This window comes from Lolium rigidum, chromosome 6 (genome assembly GCF_022539505.1).
Source record: "Lolium rigidum isolate FL_2022 chromosome 6, APGP_CSIRO_Lrig_0.1, whole genome shotgun sequence".
Lineage (NCBI taxonomy): Eukaryota > Viridiplantae > Streptophyta > Magnoliopsida > Poales > Poaceae > Lolium > Lolium rigidum.
In genome coordinates this window covers 30423566-30449060 of record NC_061513.1, presented here as the reverse complement: position 1 = coordinate 30449060, position 25495 = coordinate 30423566, and the positions used below count along the sequence as shown (strand labels likewise).

Genomic DNA, 25495 nt, shown 5'->3' with positions numbered 1-25495 from the left:
ACAACTGGACTCACGAGGCGTCCTTAACGAAGCTCAAGTATTGCAAGCACCTCGAAATTCCCCATAACATCGATGTGATGCACACCGTAAAGAATGTCGTGGAGTCTGTCTTTCACACATGCCTGAACATTCCCGGGAAGTCAAAGGATAATGTCAAGGTTAGAGTCGATGTTGAGGTCCTCTGTTATAGGGAAAAATTACACATGAAGCATCCTATTGGCCATCAAAAGAATTGGTTCAAGCCGCATGCCAACTTCTGCCTTGATTCCATCCAAAAGAAGGAGGCATTCAGGTGGCTCAAATACGTCGTGATGTTCCCTGATGGTTATTGTTCGAATATGAGTAAGGGAGTTAATCTTTCGACGGGAAAAGTCACTGGGCTCAAGACTCACGACTATCATATATTGATTCAGTGGCTCATGTCGGTGATGCTTCGAGGGTATATCCCCTAGAAAGTATGGCGAGTGTTTGCAGAGTTGAGCCATTTCTTCCGCACGCTCTGTGCTAAGCAGATATGTCCCAAGGTTATTGCAAAGCTACAAGATACAGTGTCGGAGTTGCTATGCAATTTGGAGATAATCTTTCCGTCAGGCTTCTTTACTCCGATGGCACATCTCATTGTGCACCTCGCCAACGAGGCACTCTTGGGTGGCCCGGTGCAGTTTCGTTGGCAGTTCTGTATTGAGAGAGAGTTTAAGTATATTCGAAGGATAACTGGAAACAAGGCCAAGATTGAAGCATGCATAGCTGAGGCAATATGCCTTCGGGAGATGGCAGATGCCGCGACAACGTACTATCCCGATGATGTTCCCACTCAGCATAACCCGGTCACTCGTTACAATGTCGACGTGCCCGAGAATGACCCCAAGCTACAACTATTCCAATTCCCCGGTGGCAAGGCTGGTAAAGGAACAAAATATAAATTGGAGAACGAAGAGAAGGATTACATAATGCTATATGTGCTTATGAACATGAACGAAGTGGTCCCATTCGTAAGGTAAAATGGTGAAAAAATTACTTTGCAGCTAGTAACCTCGTCTCGGTCTAATGCTTATTTTCTCCTTTCAGCGAATTCACGGATGAAATGTGGTCGTATGATGAATTGCCCCAACCCTCGGAGATGGACACTCTACTGAAAGAGGGTGCTCCCGGAATTAATAAAAACTTCGTGTCATGGTTCATGGAAAAAGTAATTTCTAACCTGTCCTCTTACCTTGCAACATGTGACTTGTCCCTCTTATTACACGTAACTAATGCACACAACAAATTTGAAATGTTCTTGTAGGGCCGTGAGAGAAACGTTAATATGATAGATGAGTTGAAATATGTTTCCCAAGGTTGTAGCCGTGAGGTGACCAAGTATGAGAAGTATGATGTGAATGGGTTTCGCTTCCATACAGAGACGCACCAGAAGGGCCGAGTGAATCCAAAAACGATAAATACTGGGGTCTACACCAAAGGAGCCAATAACTTTGATTACTACGGAAGGTTACAAAGTGTATACGAGGTTACATTCAATCGTACGAACGTGCAACTCAATATCGTCGTGTTCAAGTGTCATTGGTTCGACCCAATAGGTGGACAGAGAAGTGATAAGTCCATTGGGTTAGTAGAAGTTAGGCCTTCAACCACCTATAGCGGAGCCGATGTCTTTGTTGTGGCTCACCAAACAAAGCAAGTTTATTATTTGCCCTACCCATGCCAGAAAGCGGAACTCAAGGGTTGGAAAGTTGTCTTCCAGGTATCGCCACATGGTAACCTACCGATTCCCTCTGAGGATGATTACAACAACATTGACCCTGTGACATACGAGGGGATTTTCTATCAAGAGGAACAGGACTTCGGGGAATATATTTTAGAACCGTTTGTTGAAGAGGACCTCCGGAACGATGCAGAAACTCGTGGTGAGTCAGTGGTGGATCTAAAGGACATATCTATGCTCGAGAAGTTACTTGATGCGAATGACAATTATGATGAGCCTCCACCCATCGACCCTTCAACTTTGTACTCAAAAGATAGTGATAGTGATAGTGAGAAAGAGAAAGAGAAAGAGACGGAGTATGAGAGTGAGAGTGACAGTGATGATGGCTGGTGAGGGTCTTTTATTCTTAGTATTTATTTGTCAACATGCTTCTTAATTGCATTGTGCCTTTTATTCTTAGTATCTTCATTTTATTATGTCAACATGCTTCTTAATTGCATTGTGCCTTTTATTCTTAGTATGTTCATTTTATTATGTCAACATGCTTCTTAATTGCATTGTGCCTTTTATTCTTATGTCTTTGTGCTTAACTGTTTTCTTTTTCTCAATGCAGGTGACTGAACAATATGAGCAGCGGCAAGGAAGACTCGGAGAGCTTGCTTAGGATGATGGAGCAGGTGAAGAGGAATATTCCTAGAGCGCCTAGAGGAAGTGATCGAGCCACGGTGCCCAATCCGCGTTACGCCGATGGTACCGATGGACGAGGACAAGGAGGACGAGGTGGAGGACGAGGTGGCGGCGGGGTACACATGGACTTTCATGAGCCACCCTGTCGTAGGCTTCGCGACAGCTGCTAAGGCTGTGACCACCAAGTTTTGGGTAAGACATATATTTCTCGAGCACCGTTCATAGTTGATGACCCTAATGTGCTAACTCATGACTTTCACAACTGATTTATGCATGATTGAAGTGCTTCTATCGTGTGGACCCGGAGCTTGATAGGCAGGTGCGTCTCACTTTGCGTGGCGCTTGTGAGAGGTTGACACCGCAGCAGTGGTACAACCAAAAGGTCACCTGCGCTAGTGCCTTCTGGGCTAACAAGGGTAAGAGGGTAAAGAAGGAGTACTATGTCGGTAACGAGCCTACGTCGGAATGGGCAATGACCATTGATGAGTACATGTCGGTGAGTAAAATGTCAATGAGATTCTATATTGCTGCTAAGTTTTCATTGGATTATCTTGAGTTGAGTATTGCGTTTTCAGGTTTGTCCCGAGTGGGCCGAGCAGCATAAGGAGGCATGGGAGGAGCTGATTAGGGCGAGCTGGCTCAGGGAGGACGAGGAGTTTGTAGCCGTGTCGAGGCGTAACATGGAGAACCGAGGCACCGGTGGCACACATTGCGCGGGAAACCGCGACTACACCCGCTACAAGGGGAAAGTGGTATGTATATACATGGAACGACCTTCTTTCATTTCCCTACGCAACCTTTCTTTTCGCGATGCAGGTGGCTGAGGCAACACCTGGGGTGGTGCTTCATGATCGCGAGATATATGACATGATGCAGACGAAGAAGAAGCCCGATCCCGCATTACCTCAGCCCCAGTACTACGGTCCAAGGCCGCCAAGGAGGACTACTGCGACATGGTGTTGTCTCGTCACCCGGAGGTGGATGACCCCTTGTGCATGCCGACCGACGAGGAGTCGTTGGTCCTGTCGGGGCGCGGGCGTAGGCATGGCCGTTACCCCTTTCTGAATAAGGCGGTCAAGCCTACCCCAGCCACGACCTACAAGCATCTCAAGCATACCCTCACCACCGATAGCCCCCAGCCTCGTCCCCAGCCTGCTCGTCCACCCGCCTACGATGTAAGTTTTCCTCATTTTCATCCTCTTTCCGGTTTTCCTTCCTACATGGCTAAGTGTTGATGAGATTCATTGTTTCTGAAATTGTAGCCTGAGTTCGAGGCGGCCTTCGAAGTCTGTAATGAAGCATATCAGCAGGCCTGGAGTAAGCAGCATGCGGCCTACATGGCGTATATAGAAGTAAGTTTGAATCTTTCTTCTCGCAAGTAGATGACAAGTCTCAGTTTGATGATTTATTTCTGCAAAGCCTGACCTGTAACCTATCCTGCAGGCACTGATGATTTCTTTGTCTACTCGTACACCGCCACCGGCTCAAGTTCCCATTGTGGGGGAATTGCCTATCATGCCATCGAGGGCAACTTTCGCTATGACTTACTATGGATCCACACCGGTAAGTTCTTTGCCAAACCGGTAGTTACCACTTTCCTTTGCCTCGCAAGTTGCTAACATGTAGGGAACATGTAGGGAACGGGATGCTCCGGGAACCAGGCCTCGCGGGGTGGGCGCGAGGTCACACCGGTTCATGAAGGTGGTCGGTCTCCTGGGCGTACTCCCGGTGCTTCTCCGTCGACTTCTCCTAGGAGAACTCCTGGTGCCTCTCCGTCGACTTCTCCTAGGCGTACTCCTGGAGCCTCTCCGTCGACTTCTCATGGGCGTACTCCCAGTGCTTCTCCAGCTGGTTCTTCTGCAGCTTCTACTAGAGCGCAACCTCGGACCCGGGCTTCTCGTTTCGCCAACCATGAGGGCGGATACACCCCGCCCGGGTCCTTATGTGGTCGGCTCACACTATCTATGCGCTTGCTTCCTACTACTATTCCTATCATGCGCTAGCTACTACTATGTATTTGGATGACATGGCACTCTCCTCTTGTATGCTATTATGTGCATCATGTATGCTACTATGTGGATTTTATGCTATTTTGGTGAATTATGGCGAATTTGGATGAATTTGGATGTATTTGGACTACTGAACTGCTGAACTGTGAAATGTGAACTGCTGAACTGTGATGTGTGAACTGCTGCAACAAAAAAAAATTGTGGCCATGTCTACGCCGAGGGCAATGCCGTCGGCATAGACCCCTGCTGTGACCATATGGTCAGGTCTATGCCGAGGGGATTACCCTCAGCATAGACCTTGCGCCTGGCAGCCGCGCGCCGCGTGTCCCTGCATGGCCCATGCAGACGCCGACGGCAACCCCCTCGGCGTAGACGTCGCAGCTGGCAGCCGAGCGACGCGCCACGTCGCTCCACGGCGCGCAGGACAGGCCGTCGCAGCTGCCCTATGCCGAGGGCCAGGCCGTTGGCATCTGGCGCCGCTCCGTTAACGGCGAGGGCGCGCCGCCACGAGACGCCGAGGGCAGCGACGCCGAGGGTGAAGGTGCACCGTCGGCGTTGGCGGTGTACGCCGACGGCCAGGCCTACGACGACGGCACGGGAGACTATGCCGAGGGACCCAGACGCCGAGGCCATATGCTGAGGGTGTTAGAACTGGCCCGACACGCCGTGTACTTTCCGGCGTAAGCGACGACGAACGACGATCCGGCGAGACGCACGTACCACAGCTAAAGCTAGCTGATCGTTTCTATTGATCACGCTAGTACTACTTCAGCTAGCACGTATTACTTCAGGCAACACAAGAAAACGATTTGGATTGCCACAGGTGCGTATCGCACCTGTTGTTTCTTTCTTTATTTCTTGCTTTGATACTGGGTACAGATTACAGGGGATCTCTCATACATTTATAGGCTAAGCTAACCCTGAAACTAACCGACTAGGACATAGTCACTAGTCCTACCCGGACGCACACACGTATACAAACCGTATACGACACCGCGCCGAACCTACGTTGTGCTTAATCCTAACAATCACCCCCCTAAGCACGACGTGTGCTTCACTTCGACCAGGGTCCCAAATACGCCACTTACTTTACGTAGATGTCACCCTCGGTATTGTTTTCACCGTTTCGGTCATCATCGTCGACATTGCTTTCGTCGCTCTCTGTGTCTTCCATGTCACCAACTTTACCTTCGCCGGCTTCTCCATGGCTTGTCGCTTACCATCCTTGTCCGCGTCTTCGGTCTTCACCTGTTCATCGGTGCTCGTCACCTTGGTTTTTCCTTCTATTCTCCTTTTGCTTACTACCTTGTCGAAGTATTTCTCGAAAGATATAGCAAAAGTAACTAGCTCGTATGATTCTGGCCGCTGCTTTTGGCCTAGGCACCTATATCCAGAGCCAGCCAAACTATGCTGCTTAAACTTCCTAGCTAGCTCCATGTAGCATAAAACTGGCTTGACTCCTTCTAGCGATGCACTAGTTCGACTTTCAATTTCTGAATTGGTCTCTTCTGGCTCGGCTAGAACAACAACACTGCTGCCCTCATCGTGGCCGCTTTCTGGGCTGCAAAGCCCTTCACTTTCTGGAGCTTCTTTTTGTTGACGGACTGGAGCTGCTGCACTTGGTCCGCCTGCCTGTGGGCTACCTGGTAGCATTGAACCACCAGCGCCATCTCCTGCTTCTGTGACGTTTTCTTCACGTGAAGCACTCTCTGCTGGGCATTGTTTTCGCCCAAGCTCCTCACGTGGAGCTCCTCCTGACGAGCCACTTCCTTCTGGTTCGCCTACTTCTGGCCGTCTTGACCGAGCGCTGCATCCAGGCGAGATTCCTGGAGTGCATGCGTGTTCTGGATCGCCTGCTTCTGCCGACGTCCCACTGCTGCTCGCTTGATTGCTTCCAAGCGTAGCGCTGTCTTCTGGTTGTCCTGTATACGTACAACCTTCATTGATGCTAGCTACAGCAAAATTGAGTACCTCTTGACATAATCGAGGCATGTAACGTGCATGCCTTTTCTCTGTATTTTTTGCTGGGATGTCTATCCCGTCTTCATGCGTGACAAACGTGGATCCACGTGGGAACAGGGCACTCCGTTGCTTCCCCACGACAAATCCATCGCATATAGGATCCACCCGATCCAAGTCCAGGTAGTAGAGTCTGTTCTTCGACCTCTCCACCTTCATCATAAGCTTCCTTTGGCGATCATATCCCCATAGATAGTCATCCTCGATCACAATCTTGCATCCACGCTCCGCAAGGGTACCAAGACTGATGATATTTCTCTTTAACTTGGGAATATAGTACACATTAGTGAGTACCTTAGGACCGCCATACTGCATCTCAAGTAGGACATTGCCTCGCCCTGCGATATCGACCGTTGACCCGTCACCGAATCGAACGGTGCCTCCCACCGAGAGATCTAATTCTGAGAATAGGGACTTGTCGCCGGTCATATGATTGCTCGCGCCCGTGTCGAGGCACCAGACGTTGCCACCCGTCTTCGTCCCTCGCTTGTCATGAAGGTAAACCTTCTCTTCCACGAGCGTCACAATCTCCATAGCCGGCACCGGAGGAGCTAACTCCTCCTTATACATCTGCCCGCACTCCTCGAGCATCAGCATCATTGGTCCATCATCTCCTTGCTGGGCCATGAAGGCCCTCTCCTTCGGTGGTTCTCGGCAATCAGATTTGAAGTGACCAAGCTTCCCGCATTTATGACACCTTACTTTCTTTATGTCAAACTTCCTTCACGGTGGAGCTTCGTCATCTTCCTCCTCCTGCTCAGCGATGTACTTTTTCGCCGGGCGTTGCTTCTCCTTCCCGTTGCTGCGGCTCGTGGACCCTCCTTGCTTTTCTTTCGAAAGAGTCATCCACTGCTGCTTTGTGAGCATCAAGTGCTCACTCTGGTCCGGGTCATCGAAGCTGAGCCGGATTCTCTCGTCGTGGGCCTTGAATCTTCCGACGAGATCATCAACCGTCAGTGTATTCAGGTCAATACACTGTTCGATCGATGTAACAATCTGCATGTACCGCCCCGGTGCGGCACGCAAGAACCTTCTGACGTTCTTGACCTCATCCAACCTCTCGCCATAACCCCTGATTGCGTTGATGAGGGTGACGAAACGGGCGGCAAACTGATCAACCGTCTCGCTTTCCTCCATCTTCAGATCTTCATAACTTTTCGTCAAAGTTTGAAGATGCGCTTCCCTCACGCGGGCATGACCTTGGTGCAAGGTCTTGATCGTCTCCCACGCATCCTTCGCCGACTTCTTTCCGACGAGGTGCTGCATCACGTCCTTCGGCACGACGGAATAGATCGCCGTTAGTGCTTTGCGATCCTTCGTGTACTTCGCGCCTCCCTTGACGTAATCATCGCCGCCGGGATCAACGGCCTCCCAGATCTCCGCAGCTTCCATGGCCACCTCCATGTTGAGGGCCCAAAGCCCGTAGTCCTTGCGATCGAGGCGCGGATACAAAGCCGGCCCCACGGTCTCCACCACCGGTGCCGATGTCTCGCCTGCCTTCACCATCGCCATGACCTTCTTGTACTTTCAGAAGATCACGAACGATGAACTCGGGCTCTGATACCAATTGTTAGAACTGGCCCGACACGCCGTGTACTTTCCGGCGTAAGCGACGACGAACGACGATCCGGCGAGACGCACGTACCACAGCTAAAGCTAGCTGATCGTTTCTATTGATCACGCTAGTACTACTTCAGCTAGCACGTATTACTTCAGGCAACACAAGAAAACGATTTGGATTGCCACAGGTGCGTATCGCACCTGTTGTTTCTTTCTTTATTTCTTGCTTTGATACTGGGTACAGATTACAGGGGATCTCTCATACATTTATAGGCTAAGCTAACCCTGAAACTAACCGACTAGGACATAGTCACTAGTCCTACCCGGACGCACACACGTATACAAACCGTATACGACACCGCGCCGGACCTACGTTGTGCTTAATCCTAACAGAGGGCTGCCGTCGACGTAGCCTACGCCGAGGGCCAGGCGTGGCTACGCCGAGGGCAGCCGGCCGTCAGCAGTCTCCGGCCATTCCTGTAGTGATAAAATGAATCAATCTTTTGATGGAGAAGCTAAATAGCACAGTCTGTACTTTCCAGCAAGTTTCAAAACAACAAATACATGTCAGGTAGGTACGATAGTGGTCAAGCAAGCTGACACACATAACCAAATTTCATAACTGATCAAGAAGCCATGCTAATCTTACGTACTGCAGTCTAATAATCTAACTGAGTGTCTGGGTTAGGGCCCCTCATACAGTAGCAAACCAATTGCAATGAAGCCTGATGAACTGTAAAGGTAGACTACCAGCTTCTATGGTGCAATTCTTGGGTTCATAACTGGTGTGAGTGCTGATTAAGGACTCTATTCGAGGATTCAAGGCTTATAATCTATTTTCCTACAAACTTCAGCTTAATCAAATAGATGTAGCAGTTGAAGAAGATTCATCTAGGAGTCCATCCTTGCTTCTGCAGAGGAAAGTTCTCCAAGTAGTAAACACTAACAGTGAAATCAAAGTTAAGCACTAAGCAGGCTAGGAACTTCCTTCACATCCTCTGCATGTGGCTGCAGAAGGGGGGCACAGAGGATCTTGGATGGGGCTACCGCAACAGGTACGAGGAACTATGAGGCGTCGTTGATGAAGGCAAACAACCGTGATACAGATCCGTACAGCTGCTGCAAGTAGTTCTCTCGTACCCAGTGATCGAAAAAAATATAGCAAAACTAACACCGTCACGCCACTATAAGAACACAATCACTATGGTTTGCATGAGGTGGACTTGTGCATTTGCTGGTTTCCTAACCAAAAGCAGATCATGGGAAATTGTGTACGTGGTATAAACAAACTTGAGATTAGTGCATCTCATAATTCTTGAACACGAACACTTTGGTTAGGAACATGCACATATAATATTCAGACAAGGGAAACAATAAACAGAGGAAGATTTCAATCCAGCTTGAATTCTACTGGATTGAGAGGATTTCGATCTATGGCTCCATGTAAAGAGAGAACTTCCACACAAGATTGAGTATAGATAATAAAATATTAGTAAAAACGTTCTCAGATAATTACATCTACCAACCAATTAAGATCTACTCCGTAGTTATACTTGTGCTAACAAAACCTGAATGCATTGTTATACTCTCCGTGAGTATGTACCGATTAATAAAAAGCAAATCATGAAACTATTCCTATGTAGTCAAGCTCGACAGAGCCCAGCCACAGCGTTCCGTTCCTCTCAGTCACCTCGCTCAGCGTGACGCCCTTGGCCGCCGTGAGCTCCTCCACCTCCACGCCATTGCCGTCAAGGCGGACTCCCACCAGATGCTTCACCGGAGCCGTGGTCACGTCCGGGCGCGCCTTCTCCTGGTTCAGAGCCACCCAGTAGCCGCCCTTCCCGTCACGCCTCACGTTGTCCGGGTATCCCGGCAGATCGGCGAGTAGTTCGTAGCGGCCGGCCTTTGTTCCTTGCAGATAGTACTTATGCGCCTGGCAGGGCACGGTGTGCGCCACGACAACGTATGTCCCGTCGTAGCTCACCGCCACCCCGTTAGGGTATGGCAGGCCGTCCTTGAGAACGGTGACCTGCTTCGTCTTCGCATCGTACTTCAGCAGCCTCCCGGTGGCGTCCGCGTTCATCATGATCTCCGTGTTGAACCTGTAAATTCAGTAGCATTGCATCAATGGTGATTAATTTAGTTTAGGCTATGCAGATCGAGTAGTCAAATTAATCTTATAGCATGCAGGATCGATGATCTACGTTTGTGTATTCAACTATTCGAAAAATATATACCTTCGCGGGTAATTGACGCTGCTGTCCGTGAAGTAAACATCACCGGTAGCCTGATCGACGTCGATGCCGTTGACAAAGTTGAAGGGAACGCCGCCGGCTCCCGTGGCGAGCACCTCGGCCTCGCCGCCGTCGGCGCCGACCCTCATGAGCCCCTTGTAGGCGTCGGCAATGTAGAGGTCGCCGGACTTACGGTGGAAGGCCAGCCCGAGCGGGCGCCCGCACAGGCTCTCCGTCTGCTCCGACGGCGCCACGGGCACGGTGCACATGGCCAGCTTCCGGTAGCTGGCGTGGTGCGCGAAGTTGGTCCAGCCGACGGCGCTGCCGCCCCACCTGAGGACGCGGCCGTCGGAGACGCCAGCGTAGGGTCCCTGGCCGCGCGCGTCGAAGGCCAGGCTCTCGGCGCCGGTCACGCCGCTCGGAAGGAGGAGGCGGAAGCTCCACTCCGTGGGGTGGGTCTTGATCTCTGCTGCTGCACACGACGGAGCGAGGGAGACGGCGAGGAAGCCGACGAGAAGGAGGAGCAAGGTGCTCGAGAAGCCGCCGCGGCGCCTCATGGTTTCGGCTGGGTTGCGTGTTTTGCGCGCGAACTCGGGAAGTTCTTTGGCTGCGATGTTGAAGCTCGTGGCTTTCAGGGCAGGTTGTTGCTGCCAATATAAAGGCGCCATAGGCGGTAGAGGTGTTCAGAATTAAGAGCTGTAATTGTTCTTGTTCTTGTTTTCATGGAGAGTTGTAATCGGCTAGTAGCACAGCGGTAGAAAATTCCTTGGAAGGTCGGTAGATCAGAGCCGTCGATTTCCGATCGTATGGACATACACGGCTTGACTTCATGCACTCGTGTTCTCTCCTGGCTCCTCCCATGGCGGCACATATCCCAACTCTGGCTCCGCACCTGATTCCTGCCCGGTGTACGTCCTCGGCCGATCCGAAGTATTCCAACGGGTCCTTGTCGCACCCGACTAGGGCGACTCGAGGTCACCTGTGCGGCTTCCGGCAGCGGGCCGCCGGCTGAAAACGGGGAGAGGGGAAGCCGCGCCGCGGCCGTTGCGCTGACGGCCGCGCTGGTCTGGGCCGGCGCCTCGCTGCTGCTGCAGCTCGTGCTCATCTCCGCCTCCATCTTCGCCGCCGCCCTCAAGTATTCCTTCGTCGCCGCGCTCCTACTCTTCGTCCTCATCGCGCTCCTGTGAGTGACGGATGCCGCTTCTTCATCAGCATCCCAAAGCACCGAGAGACTCTGGCCTTCTTGGGCAGCCCCTCCCGACGCTTGCAGAAGCTTTCCCTCTCACCATGGTTTCCCCTCTGCCTGCAAAAAGATATTGATTTGGTACTCCTCTCTGATCAAACTACTCATGCAATGAAGTGATCTACTTTTAGTCTTTTAGATAGTGTATTGTACTTATCGCTTATTTGTTTTTTTTATTAGTTTAAGTAATCTTGTAAGATTCTGATATGACATCTAAGGACTTCTCTATTGCTACTTCCCACTAAAGATCGGTTAAGTTAAACATGTCGGGTTGCATATTGTCAGATTTTACCACTACTTTGTTCTGTATTCCAGTGCAGGAGTGTCTCTTGGCCCTGTTTTTGGAATTAATCCAACAAATTGCTGGACTTAAAGACTAATACTACCTCCATTCCAAGGCTTAAGGTCTATATTTTTTTTAGAAAGTCAAACTATGTTAAGTTTGACTAAGTTTTTATAAAAAATCATTAACATGTCAAATACAAAATTAATATTATTAGATAAATAATAAAATATAGTTTCATGTGCTATCTACAAAATATCATATTTATTGATAGATTATTCTAAAATTTTGATCAAAATTTACTTGCTTTGACTTTTCCAAAAAAAAAAATACCTTAAGCCTTGGGATGGAGGTAGTATAAGCTAACTAATAGTCTGATAAATTTGTAGAAATATAGGTTTCAATCACATCTCCAGGTTATTATACCAGTTTGGGGACTTGTATAATCACACACTACAAATCTACCGTGAATGTTTGGATCACAATACTTATTTGTTGGATCTCAGTGTGTTCTTTCGTACTGCTGTATTTTTTTGTTTTGATAATTTGCAATTTTCAGCCAAACTTTGCTCAATAGTAGTATGATCCAGTTTCATAATAAAGTTGCATTCACATGTCTGTATTTGATACACTTGTTAGTTTCATAATACACTTGTTAGCTACATGTGGCAGATTCAAAGATTTTAGTTAATTGACAAATGCATGGACTAGCCGAGAAGTTACAGTGGCGCTACTACAAGATATTGATTTTGTATTCCTCTCTGATCAAAATACTGATGCAATGAAGTTATCTGCCTTTATATAGCACTCCAACTTGAAAGGAATATGAGAATGACCTTTCGCTAGTTTGGTCTCATTCCTGTAGGGTACTTAAAAGCACTTTGCAGGTAATTGTAATTCATTTTGATCTTGTAGATTCTCATAGATATTGTATCATGTATAGTATTATAGTTCTTGCTTATTTTCTTTTTGATTATTTTAAGTAATCTTGTAAGATCCTGATATCACATCTATGGATTTTTCCATATTCCCACTAAATATCCGTTATGTTGAAGATATCGGGTTGAATATTATCAGATTTTACCACTTTTTTTGTATTAATACAGCCATATTTATCCCAGTGCCTTGACATTTTCAAGAAGCAACTGTTTATTTAGCATAATTGAAAGACGCATTCTTTGTATCACTTGGATAATTTCTGACAAAAAGCAAATGATTTGTTTTTGCAAAAATGTTGTGTTCAGCTGGGGGACAGCACAAGTTTCTTTACTGTTTCAGTTAATCATGGGTCATGATAACAAAGCTTTGCATGATACTAGGATCTTGAGTGGCTCAACAAACCTCTGATTTTGTAAGGGGCATATGACCTGTTTAAATTCCAGAACTTGCCACCTGGTGACTGGAATTGAGATGTGGAATAGTACTAGTGGTGGTGAGTGATGACCTCATGAGAGTGTGTGAAATGTAATGAAACTAGTTGGTGAGTAGGCGGAAAATTCTAGATGTAAGCATGTCGATCATCTAGGTAAATTATCTATATGACGTACTGGCTACTGCAGCTTTGGTTGTAACAATACTGAATCACGATTGTACTGAAGCTTTAAAGAAACTACTCCATGTTTTAGAGGCCAAGAAGTGAAAATAGTTAGTCTGACATTGCTATTTTTCAGTTTTCCTTTTCTATGGAATGTTTAATGTGGCATGCAGTTTGGAATTCCTTAAAAAGATGCAAAAGCCTAGAACGTATTGGACTTTCTTAACCGAATTATTACACCTAGGTTTTCTTTGTTCTCCATTGAAGATAGGTTGGTCCTCTTAGTAAATGGGATATTTAGGAGTTCTGACGGCAACATTTCGGTCTCCCTTTTTTTAAGACAGTTGGTTTTACCTACCAGGCTACCAGTGAAGAAACTCGGTTCATATAGGAAATTTGGTCAGTACATTGTTAGCTACAAGTGCCAGAGTCAAAGATTGTAGTTAATTGACAAATTGATGGAATCGTCATTTGTTGTTATGGCGCGAATCAATACAGATAAATGTCCTAGAGGTTTATTAGTATTTGTGGATCAGATATCAATCTACATAAGATCACAATGTAGGAAAAGATCATTTGTTTTCTCCATTAATGAATTGGGTAACTTCAGAAGTATATATCAAGATTTTAATTTAAATTGGACTGTGAGATACTTTGTATTAGACTTGTGGGCAATTTACAACAAATTTTCTGTATTTTCAGAAGCTAAATCAATTCCTAGAAAATACCTTGTGTAGTACTCCCTCCGTTCCATAATGTAAAACTTTTTGGCAAACTAAATTATTTTGCCAAAACTTCTTATATTAGGGAATATAAGAAGTAAGTAGCAAGTGAGAATCATCGCTACAGCTGCAGATAAACTTTGGCATGGATTGCCTTGTGGTGTGGTTTAATACTCCCTCTAAGGAAACCTTACTAATGCTAATGTGCCTAAAAATCACATCCCAATTCTCCCAGCAGAATCACGAATACGGTAAATATATGCAAACATCAATTTGTGCACCTCTATCGCAGAACGGCAGCTACATACGTGATATAGATGCAGGCTCATTTGTTGTGCATACATCTCATGCATGCTCATATTCATACATTCCACTTGAATCTAAAATTGAAGGAACACCCCACTGCATTGAAGCAACAAATGCTCAATAATTGAACAGAACGTGTAAACTGACAAGGAAAATGTTTTGTTCCAGTTATTGGTTTGTCTTATGTTTGTTATGATATTAGAGTTATGTGCAGCAAAATTGAAGTTAATCTTAGTGGATCTTGAGTGTCGAGTATTCGGGATACGAGGATCACATTGTTTCCTATCTAAAACAATATTTTTGCAATGATAGTAATTACACTGTTACATTTTCGCCCAACTCACAATGTTTTATCGCGAGGGCATCAACAAGTGGAATTTATAAACTTATATGTTGGACATGGTTTCTATTAAAACATTTTTAGTTCTTGAAAATATCCAAAGGGCTAGATGGTTGTGAGTTGTGACCCCTCATTGGAGAATATAAATATTTGTATTTTATACAAGAGAGGAAATGGTAAAAATTATTCTTACTTATACCATTTGTCTACTTGCCTCTATTTATCAAGATTGTATTTCCAAATTAAAGGGTTAAGCTTTGCATGGGATTTATGTTTGTATGAAATGTTTGATGAAATATTTTGACTGAAAATATTTCATCAAACATGTCATACAAACAGAAAAAACATACTTACATATATTCTCCAATGGTAAAAAAAAATTCTTACTTATATCATTGGCACTCTGCAAGCTTTGCAGAAGGGTTCATGATGCCAACTACAAGCCTCGGGGCCTCCGTATTCACTGGTGGAGGCATACTAATACATGTAACATTGAAAGGGAATATATTAATATCAAAAGATACCAATTACATCCAGCCTCTGCAACAACGCCCACCCTAATGGCAGTACGGATGCACACAGCCAAAAAGAGTAAAGAACACTAAGAAATAAAAGTCCCGCTACAGCCTTCTAGACCTAGCAATAGCAATACAACCACCACCGTGACAACACTTGAAGTACATACTCCCTCCGTTATTTAGTCTACATTCTAGGAAAAAAGAGACACACTAGTATTGTATTTATTAGTACTAATTAGATATGCGACCAACCAATCAAAACTACATTGAAAATTACAATAACCAATAAAGAGAGCAAAACCATTTCGTTTTCAGTGTTGTTGTTGACCAACAACTAGAATGTAGAGTATTTCAGAACAAATTTTAGGGCTAGAATGTAGACTATTTCAGAATGGAGGGAGTACTCTTCAAAAGCGACGCCTCCAAGAAGGGAAAAGTGCACCAGCGCCATCGTCGCCCAACCAAAGGTCATAGGTTTTCACCCTGAAGATAGTCATCACTCTCAAAACAATGCCTCCAACAATAACATTGCCAGACACAACCAGTTAAGGCCAGACCTTGGGTTTTCACCCTGAGAGGTAAGACTCTGAACTTCCCCTGTGCTGCCGCCCCCACATGCATACCACTGCTGCAGAGTCCGGAACGCCAAGCAGATCCCTCAGCATCACGGAGACTCGAACCTCCTTTAGCCAGTCCACCAATCCGGCCTGCATGATATTCCTTCTTCTGACTTCACCACGGACTAAAAAGTCACCTAATGTCAACACAAAATAGAGCTTCGCGCCGCTCCCTCTGGAACCAAATGGTCGGAATAAAAATATGGGTGCGCGCGACCGAATACCACCCAATCCAGCAAACTGCAGGCAAAAGATGCAATGTTCCATTCCCAGCGAAGCTTTCCAGAACTCATCTCTCCAGCCAAATCAAAGCAAACTGACCTCCGGAACATCTTGATCCTCGCATGCGAGAAACCCGAGGACCGCCACAAATAACAAAACAAGATCAGCAGCCCCCAGGCTGCCAATCCCTCCTGCCGGATCACCAAGGAAGAGGACAGCGACATGGATCATGCGTACCGCTACCGAACCGTTACCAGGGGCGGAGGCCGCCACCGAATCCTCCATGGCTACCGACCGAGAGCCTCAGGCCCCGGCCAAGTAGCCGTGCCACCCGGCTTCGTCCACCGGCGCTACATCACCTCCCAGGGCCGAGGCCAGCGCCAGGGTCGGGGCCGCGGCCGGCAGCGGCTGAGGGCAACGGGCGGCGGGTGGTTGTGGGGCGCGGGGGGGGGGGAGGAGCCTCCGCTGCCGCCCGGGAGGGGGGCGGGAGAGGGATGCTATCTCCTACTATTGTGCATATATATCACATTTATGAGTTTGGATTGTATCTCACCCACCACTTTCATATTCGCTCTATATATTTTCAGGAAGGTATCCTCTCTCAGCATGTCATGTTCTCTCCTTTTGCTTCTCAACAACTTGACTGGCTAGCTTGCAATGAGATGATCTCTCGATCGTTGTCACATCTCTTATACTGAAATCACACTACACACAAAACTATTTAGAAATGTGAGGCCTCAGAAACAAACCTATCTCTTGTGTATCAAATAATACAAAGATTTTATATCACGAACGCTCGCCAAGTCTTCAGCTACGCGCTACCATATAGGGGTACATCAACACACTTGCTAGAGATGGCTGTTCCAGTCAGCATGCAAGGATATTTAGATGTGCAAGACTTCCATGGACATCTCAATATTGCATTTACATATGGCTCCTAATGCCCTGCAATGAAAGTACCCAACATGCATGAATCTCTCCTCAGGTGGTCAACCACAGAGCTAGTACTTCTCTTTTTGATACAGGAAAATTCGTGCTTGCCTGTATGGTGCCGTTTCATACTAGGCTCAGTTTTTGTATTCAGATGTCTGGTATCTTTATACAGCAGCAACTTCTGTTATGTGGCTGCTAGGGTTTGGGAGGGAGAGAGAGGGCTGCGAGGGCGCGAGAAGGCCGGCCGGGGGCCTTTTGCCCACGGCCGGGCAAGAGGGAAGGGATTTCCTTCTTAATCCTTGCTTGATTAGATTGATACGTCTCCTCTCCTTATATAGAGACAAACGACCCTTATCTCTAATTAACCCTATGACTAATGGGCTATATAGCCAGCCCAAGCCCATTACGTACTCTAACAACTTCACTGTACATATACGAATCAGGTTAAGAATCTTGTGTTTGACAGCTTGAACACTTTATTGGTAGAAGTTCAGGTTTCAGTTACTACCTGTGCATTCAAGTGGTGTTTTAGCAAGTTAAGAACGACAATGTTTGTCTCTGAAAATATAGTTGCAGATATCTGGAAGTTCAGAACTTCTGTAGCTAGTATTCTTCTGTACTTTGCATGCTCATATCTAAAATTTCAGTGAAAACTTATCTCGAGCATAGGTCTGGTGTTGCTCCGTCATAAAAAAAATACGACTTGGAGGTAAGAAGCCCCTCCAAACAGTTCAATAGAAGATATTTGGGTGTGTATGACAAGAGAGCGGGCGCTAGCACTCGAACTTGACTTGGGGGTAAGAATCCCTCCAAGCAATTCATAGAAGATATTTGGGTGTGTACGACAGAGAGTGGGCGCTAGCACTCGGACTCGGGATCTCGTGGGTAGGACAGAGGTATCAGCACCAGCCAACCATTCGGGCTATGCCTCGGTTCACGTGTTGCTCCGTCTTTGATTATCATGTGTGTGTGCTTGTGGGTTCAGCTACAGTTGCATGCTACTGAAATAGACTGATGTCACCTAAGTTTCAGTAGTACTTGTAAGTGCACATGTTATTAAACTGATGACTGAACAAGTTTGCGCGCATATCTCTTCAAATGCACTAAACATTTATTCAGAAGCTAGAACTATTTTAGCTTGGTCTGTATGTATACTTGCATTTGAGGTCTGCGGCACAGTTTTAACCTCCTTGACACTTCAGACAAGATTAAGATTGAGGAAGAATAATAGACATATACTATCTCCATCCCAAACCATAAGGTTTATTTTTTTTTTGAAAAGTCAAACCAAATAAAGTTTGACCAAGCATTCAGAAGAATATATCAACAAATATAATATTTTTTAGATACCACAAAAATATATTTTATTATCTATCTAATGATAATGATTTTATATTTTGCATGTTAATGATTTTTGGTAAAAATTTAGTTAAACTTGACATAATTTGGCTTTTTAAATATAATGTAAGCCTTAAGCTAGCTTTGGGATGGAGGTAGTAATAGTTTCCTTGTATATTAACCCGTATTGGATTTGGACTCTATAAATTGTGCCATTGTACTCTAATATAAATATAACACGAGGCCACCCCTTTGGATAGTGTTGATTTCCCCAAATCCTTTTTTTTCGAAATGGGGCATTGCCCAGCCTCTACATCAATGTGATGCACACGGCTTTTCATTTATTTGAATGGTTCAAAAAAATTCAGAAGTTTACATCACGGATCAGAGATGGTTGAGACAAGTATCAACCATCGGAAAATGAATAAAAACACAGAATTATCCATTTTGTATCCTACTAGTGTGTCGCCACCCAGTAGCTCTGGAAAAGAAGTCCCGAGTAACCGTCGCAGACGGTTGCACCCAATTTCCATAGTCTCCCGCTGATCCTCCGGAAGAAGGAAAGCCCATTGTTGGATCCAGTACGCCGCACGCCGAATAACCTGCAAAAAATTAGTTCCCTTTTGTCTGTTAAAAATTATGTCATTCCGGTTTGTCCAAATAGACCAGCATACAGTAGATATGCCAATCCGTATTCTATTCTTATCCAATTTATGAACTCCATTAAGCCAATTACCAAACATATTAGTAATATTTGCAGGTGGGTGTATACCAAAAGTAAAATAAATCATTCGCCAAACAATTTTGGCAAATGGACATGATAAGAATAAGTGATTTATGGTTTCTGGCTCATTACAAAAATAACATTTAGTGCATCCATGCCAATTCCGTTTCACCAAATTGTCTTTTGTGAGCAGTACTTTATTGTTAAGAAACCACATAATTTTTTTGATCTTGAGAGGTATTTTTAATTTCCACAGATATTTGCGTAAAAAAGGAGTGTGACCATTCATTAAGTCAAGATACATTGATTTAACTGAAAATGTTCCGGAATCAGTAAGTTTCCAAACAAATTTATCCGGAGTGTTTGTCAACTATACCATCATTAGCCGTTGACAAAGATTAATCCATTGATTCCATTTGTTTTCGTTAAAAGCCCTCCTAAAAGCAATATTAAGCGGATTTTGTGCCAACACAGTAGCAACTAAAACATTCTTTCGATGTACTATATTATACAACGCCGGATATTGCTGTGCTAAAGAAGTGTCTCCTAGCCAAATGTTCTCCCAAAACCGTGTATCAGATCCATTCTCCACTTTAAAAAAGCACCTGCTAAAAAAATCATCTTTCACACGCATAAAACCTTTTCAAAATGGAGAATCAGTAGGTTTCCCCTCAACCTGTGCTAAAGTTTGGTTTTCAAATATTTATTAGAAAGAAGTTGCTGCCACATTCCCCAAATCCTATGTACGTCTAATATTGTAGCATGTTTAATCTCGGACTGTACTAGGCACTGCTCTCTAAAAGTTCATGAGTTGCTTTATACACACTAGATGACCCGGTGCGCCCCGACGCACACGCGAAAGCGACACAATATTGAAACCATGTGTAATACTACATTATTTAACTATATATCTTTGCTGGTGAAAGTAAGTTATTAAAATCATGTATTGGCACATACAATACAGCTCCACGATTATTAAGAACCTCGGCAAACACAATCAGCCATTATGAAACCGATATTAAGCATACACGTAGCTGAAAAAACAAAACAAAATAGAATACCCTGTACATAACTCAAGCGCGATAGCATGGATCTCTACATAGGCATATAGGAGTAGTTTGTACCACTATATTACATAACATGGGTGATAGGGAACCAACGTGCTCAGCGATTCAGTCTTACAACTAACATTACTTCATTGATCGGTCACATGACCAATTTGGGCTTAACATGCTTGGTGCCCCAAATACAGTAGTGTCATTCGCAACAAAAGAAACTTGATTAGATGACCCGTTGCGCCCCAGCACGAAGGCAGTAGCGAGACAGTATTGTAAGAGCCACAAGTATATTATAGTACCTAAGTGGTGGAATTTGTATTACATTCTACAGCAATTTAGCGAAGGTATATTACAGAAGGTATAATAACATTGTACAAACTCAAAAGATGCAAGTATTTGATCCAAACTTGAACTTATTGCATCAAAACTCATACTTACATCACAAGTTACTACCACACACTCTCATTATGTACAAATTCATGAGGCAGTAGCCAACTTGTAAATTATCTCGTGTAATATGTGGAGAAAACCTCACTTCAATTCTATCCCCATCCTTGAGTAACACAAGTTTTCTACTGACTGAAAGCAGCTTCCCATGCATCCATGCCCATTCGTAAATCAGAGTAAGCGGCCATGCTCGCAAAAATGGATACAAACATATAGAGGGAAGGCAGAGGTGAAGCACCATAATAGCATGATTCTAAGTGCTGCAGATACTGCAAAAGTTTTTTTTCATTGCGCATCATCTCATGAAACTGAAAGCAGATGGAACATCAGTCAGTATAATGGAACCTCATACAGTACCTATGTGTTTGCATAGTATATATCCACAGTAGTGTCAGCTTGCTCCAAATTCAGAGTTCAACAAAGATACCATAATTGGTATGACTTGGCACGAAAAAGGAAATAGAAATATGAAGTTAGAAATAACTTATCCCTGTTAAGGAGCTTAGATAAGACCATTGAACTGCCAAAGAGGAAACTCAACCTTTCGATGTTAAGTGTCAATTTTTTTAGATGAGATGTTAAGTGTCAACACATGATGGGATAATGACTATATAAATAGTCATCGATCATTATCTTAATCCAGTAATTGCAAGGCATGATCTCAGGGGAAATAAAAAAATGTATGCAACTTTCTCAGCTACTCCATTGCAGATGTGAACTGGAGATACCAAAAGCAAGCAAGCTCCAGGCCTCTTTAAAGAGGCTAAATTAAGTGAATGCTTTGGAATTGGACACCTTAAATACATAAATTCATAATATCATCAAGGAACTATCCCAACATATCAATATAAGAACATTGAGTTAGTTCATGCAAACCTAGCTAGCATGTTATTGGAACAACTCTGCACATGCCAAAAATTCTGCTAGTAGCTAGTAGGTCAGCCGCTGAATCTGCATACTTATGAATTCAGTATAGCAGAAAATTACAAACTATATAAACCTAGACTATAATGCCTCAACTGACTATTGAAATTTCGAAGGTCCTAGTTTTATTGAGCTTCTTAATTAAAATAGGATAGACTGAAAGGGATCATCTCAAGCAGCTAAACAAAGAGCACGATCTGGAAAACTGTCTGTGCTAAAGGGCAACCAGTAAGGAAAATGCAACCAAAAAACAAGAAATCTCAATTCATAAGCATTTGAATAGTAAGTACAATAAGTGCATCTCACCACTATAAATGGTCCAAAGACCAGCACTTAGGTTTTATTTAATCAGTAACATAGGCCTAGCTAAGACAATGAAAGACTAAAGATGCAAACAACAATACTACTACTATATAACAAAAGAAGACCATACCTTTGGAGAGCTTAAAACCAGAGCCAACCATACCAAGAAAATTAAAACCAGAGCCAACGGGGCTAAAGCATTATCTGTCTAGCTTGCTGTTGTGGAGAAACAATCTGGTCATGGTGGCGTGCTTTGAGCCATCATGCATATATGGAGAAGAGGGCACATCCCTGCCAGCAGAAGAAGGCACTCAGTAGGTGCCGACATCATAAAATTTCTCAAGAGCAGTAAAATTATCAGTAACTTCATTACAAGCAATATAATGTCCAAGCAAGGAAAAATGATGCTTCCACCACTAAAGTATATTAAAATAATTGTTTTCTGGAAAAATAGGTGCGAAAACACAAAGTTTATCTCTTCATAAATACATGAATATCTCATAAGTGATCCTAGGATAGGCAATTCGTCAATATATAGCATATTCATATTGCAGCAAAATCCATCCTTTGTGTAAAAATGGACAGACTAATTAAACAGGGACTTCCATAATTCAAATTGATGGTTATGCCTAACGCAGATGGCTGAGATAAGGTAATGTGCCATCCTATTTTTATATATAAAAAGAATCCAACAAAGTATGATGTACGCTGCAATTCCCCACAACGAACAGATTCTTATGGAGAAATCGGGAATATAGAAGTGTTACCTATCATATTTTCAGGCTGAGTACATCTAAGTCACTTGATGATCTCCATTCCACTACTATCCAAAATAAATGTGTTGTCTTCTGGAACATTGGGAACACAAAAACTAACTGAAACTGCGGGAACAATGTGACGGTATAAAGAACAAAAAAAGTCAGTATCGAGTTCCAGCAAAATAAAAAATAAGAGAAGATCTGAGAAGGTAACAGATTATTCCGTGCCAATCTATTCTCTGCGAGAGGACTTTTATTCAAATTGATGCCAAGATTTCAGTCACAACACAAAAGGTAAATCGGCAATGTTTGTGTATCTTTGGGTGTTACCTGCTCTACATGTACTGCCTGAGACACTTAGTTCAACATGCCATGTTTTGTGATTCTAGTCTATCGAACTGATGGACATCTCATTCTCTAGAAACAAGATAACAGGCGCCATGGCAGCGCTCTGGGTGGCCTCTGCTTGTCGCCTCTACACCTGCAATAGTGATTCTGCCAGCATGAGCATTCATGTTGTAACCCTTCGGCTAAAGGTATACTTCGTAGATAACCCAAGAAACATACTTTCAATAGTTACAGGTACATGTATAGACTTAAAAGGCTGAAACTGTCCATGCCTATGAACTAATAATAGTATTCCGGTTACAAGCTCAGACTCTGGCGCTGCATTGTTGAAGGGAAGAGAAAGGAGGTACTCAACTATATGATAAAATTAAAATGACACCTGATCATATTAAAATCCGCAAAAATAACATGAGAGATGGGTTAAAGCAATTGGGATAATCAGATGCAGATCTGAGACTACCTTCCAACTGAGAACAATTCTCTGTTGCCTCCATCCTAGCATCCATGTACCCCTGCTTTCCTCATCAGCTAGTGATTTGAGGAGCTCAATGAAAGTCTCTGAAATATTATAATACAGCCATATTGAACAGCTAGCCCAACAAAATCGGCAAGAATTAATAAAAATCTGGAAATAATATATTGGCAATTTGGTGTTGGCTCGACCATACTGAAGAATGTCATTTAGTTCGCTACTCAACTATCATTGCTGTTTAATTAGAAGTTTAGACACCGAAGAGAAGTAAGCAGTTAATAGCCTGATTGTAAAGCCGATATGTGAAGCTGACAAAGAGCCAAAGTTAGGAACATAGTCTTGGACACTCATGCATTAGGAACCATGCTAGTGGTGCTTCTCCCAGGCATTTTATCGGACATATGGCATGCACTAAAAATGGAACATCAAGCAAGAAAGGATGGCGACACGAGATGAACACGATATAAAGTCATTCAGTATCCAAGATGTCCTAATTGCTCGAAATCCCCAATCCGGATAAATCAAGACAACCAAACAAAAAAAAACATTAGTGCATTACAGACATAACCACGCAAAAAAGTTGCACAACAGCTAGTACTAATCAAATAATTTATTTATGGCCATAAATAAAACAATGGTTGTCACTCTGAAATTTAAAAAGAACGATACCAATACAATAGCTAGAAAGCAATACTAACTGTCACACTATCCTTTCTCTGGCAAAGTATTACATGCAATAAGTGGCTGAGCCCCATGTGCATTAAACATCCTAAAGCAAAAGCATACATGGAAAGAAACATTACACACTTCACTCTGTTTAAGTACATTATATCTACCACTAAATAGAGGGTAGCATCATAATACACAGTAAAATCCATTACCTGCTTCTTCTAACCCCTTACGTCGACATATGTAGATAAAAGCCTCCAATTATTAAATGATTCCTAGTTTAACTGAAAAGCAAGTGCTTTTTCTTTTGAAAAATATCTAATAGGCATTGCTGCAGGTGAGAACAAATATTTTCAGTGAGCTCCGTCAACAAAACCCTGCAACGAATTATGTAGTACTTTAATATGATAAAATCCAGTTGGAGCAAAGGAAATAAACATCTAGGTACCCATGCAGAAGTTTGAAGCAATATGAGGCAGCTGCACATAGAAGAACTGCACAGAGTATAACATGTTGCAAATGGCCTAACTAATGTACTGTTGCTAATCTGATTCTTCTTATGCCTGCACCCTTTTTTTCAAATGGTGATTATCCTAGCGAATTATGTCAGCTTCATCATGAGTTCTTGTCCCATTGTGCTAATGGTGATTATCCACTGTTATACTCTGTGCAATAGAGGACAATCTTATATTAGCAACACAGAGGACACACTCATATTAGAGAATATTCAGGCTCATATTATACATTATAAAGATAAAGACTAAATTCCAGAAGAAGCAATATTGGCTAGCAAAAAGAGACCTGTTAGACAAAATTCTTCTTATGCCTGCACCTTTTTTTTCAATAGACTACTCTGCTATACTGTATTGATTAGTTGTCATGGAAATATGTGTGCTCCTATCATCAGGTTTCCATGAAGGTTGTTTGTTTACCATCAACTTCAAAGCCATGTCAGATTGCTAAAAGCTATTTACAGAAAACTCAATTCACCACCCACCTGCAGCTAAGCATAATAAAACCAATCTACAACACAAAATAATCTTCACCGAGATTGAAGCAATTGTTACACACGAATCAGAACCCCGCGAAGTGACAAATAGTTTGAATAAAAAGGCATATACAACAGAAGCGGGAGAAGATTTACCTCAAGCTAGCAGCAAAACAAGTTTAGAAAGGCGTGGTAGATAATGAGAGAGTACAACTTTGTACATAGGCACCCGGTCATGTTACACATTGTAAACTGTAATTGTAAAAATAGCACTCCATAGTTTACCACTTAGGTAAAGTACTACAGTTCCACAACTAAGCAGTTTTAAGCATAAATGAGTAAATGACCAGCTAATGATAATCAGAATGATCAACCTAAAACGCTTGGCAAAAAGAACAAAAATCATTCACCTCGCATTGCCATCTCAGGCCAATTTAAGATGCATACAACACAAATATTATCCGTTGAATACACACTTATTTATTTCCATGCGTATATAGAGGTCCATCAATCCGGTGCCAAGGTAAACAGGGATAA

General features: G+C 43.9%; 1 protein-coding gene across 1 annotated transcript; it reads right to left on the bottom strand.

Moving 5' to 3' along the window:
* Positions 1–9598: 9598 nt before the first annotated feature.
* On the bottom strand, positions 9599–10768 carry LOC124659821 (protein STRICTOSIDINE SYNTHASE-LIKE 10-like). The gene is made up of 2 exons (XM_047197628.1): positions 10215–10768; positions 9599–10079 (listed from the first exon to the last, which is right to left on the bottom strand). The coding sequence occupies exons 1-2, from the start codon at positions 10766–10768 to the stop codon at positions 9599–9601; spliced, it is 1035 nt and encodes a 344-aa protein (XP_047053584.1).
* Positions 10769–25495: the final 14727 nt, after the last annotated feature.

Excerpts from the sequence above, each read along its gene's own strand:
- LOC124659821 (XM_047197628.1), bottom strand. The coding sequence starts at position 10,768 with ATGAGGCGCCGCGGCGGCTTCTCGAGCACCTTGCTCCTCCTTCTCGTC. Across the intron at positions 10,080-10,214 it reads AGCGTCAATTACCCGCGAAG|GTTCAACACGGAGATCATGA; the intron begins GTATATATTTTT and ends CTGAATTTACAG.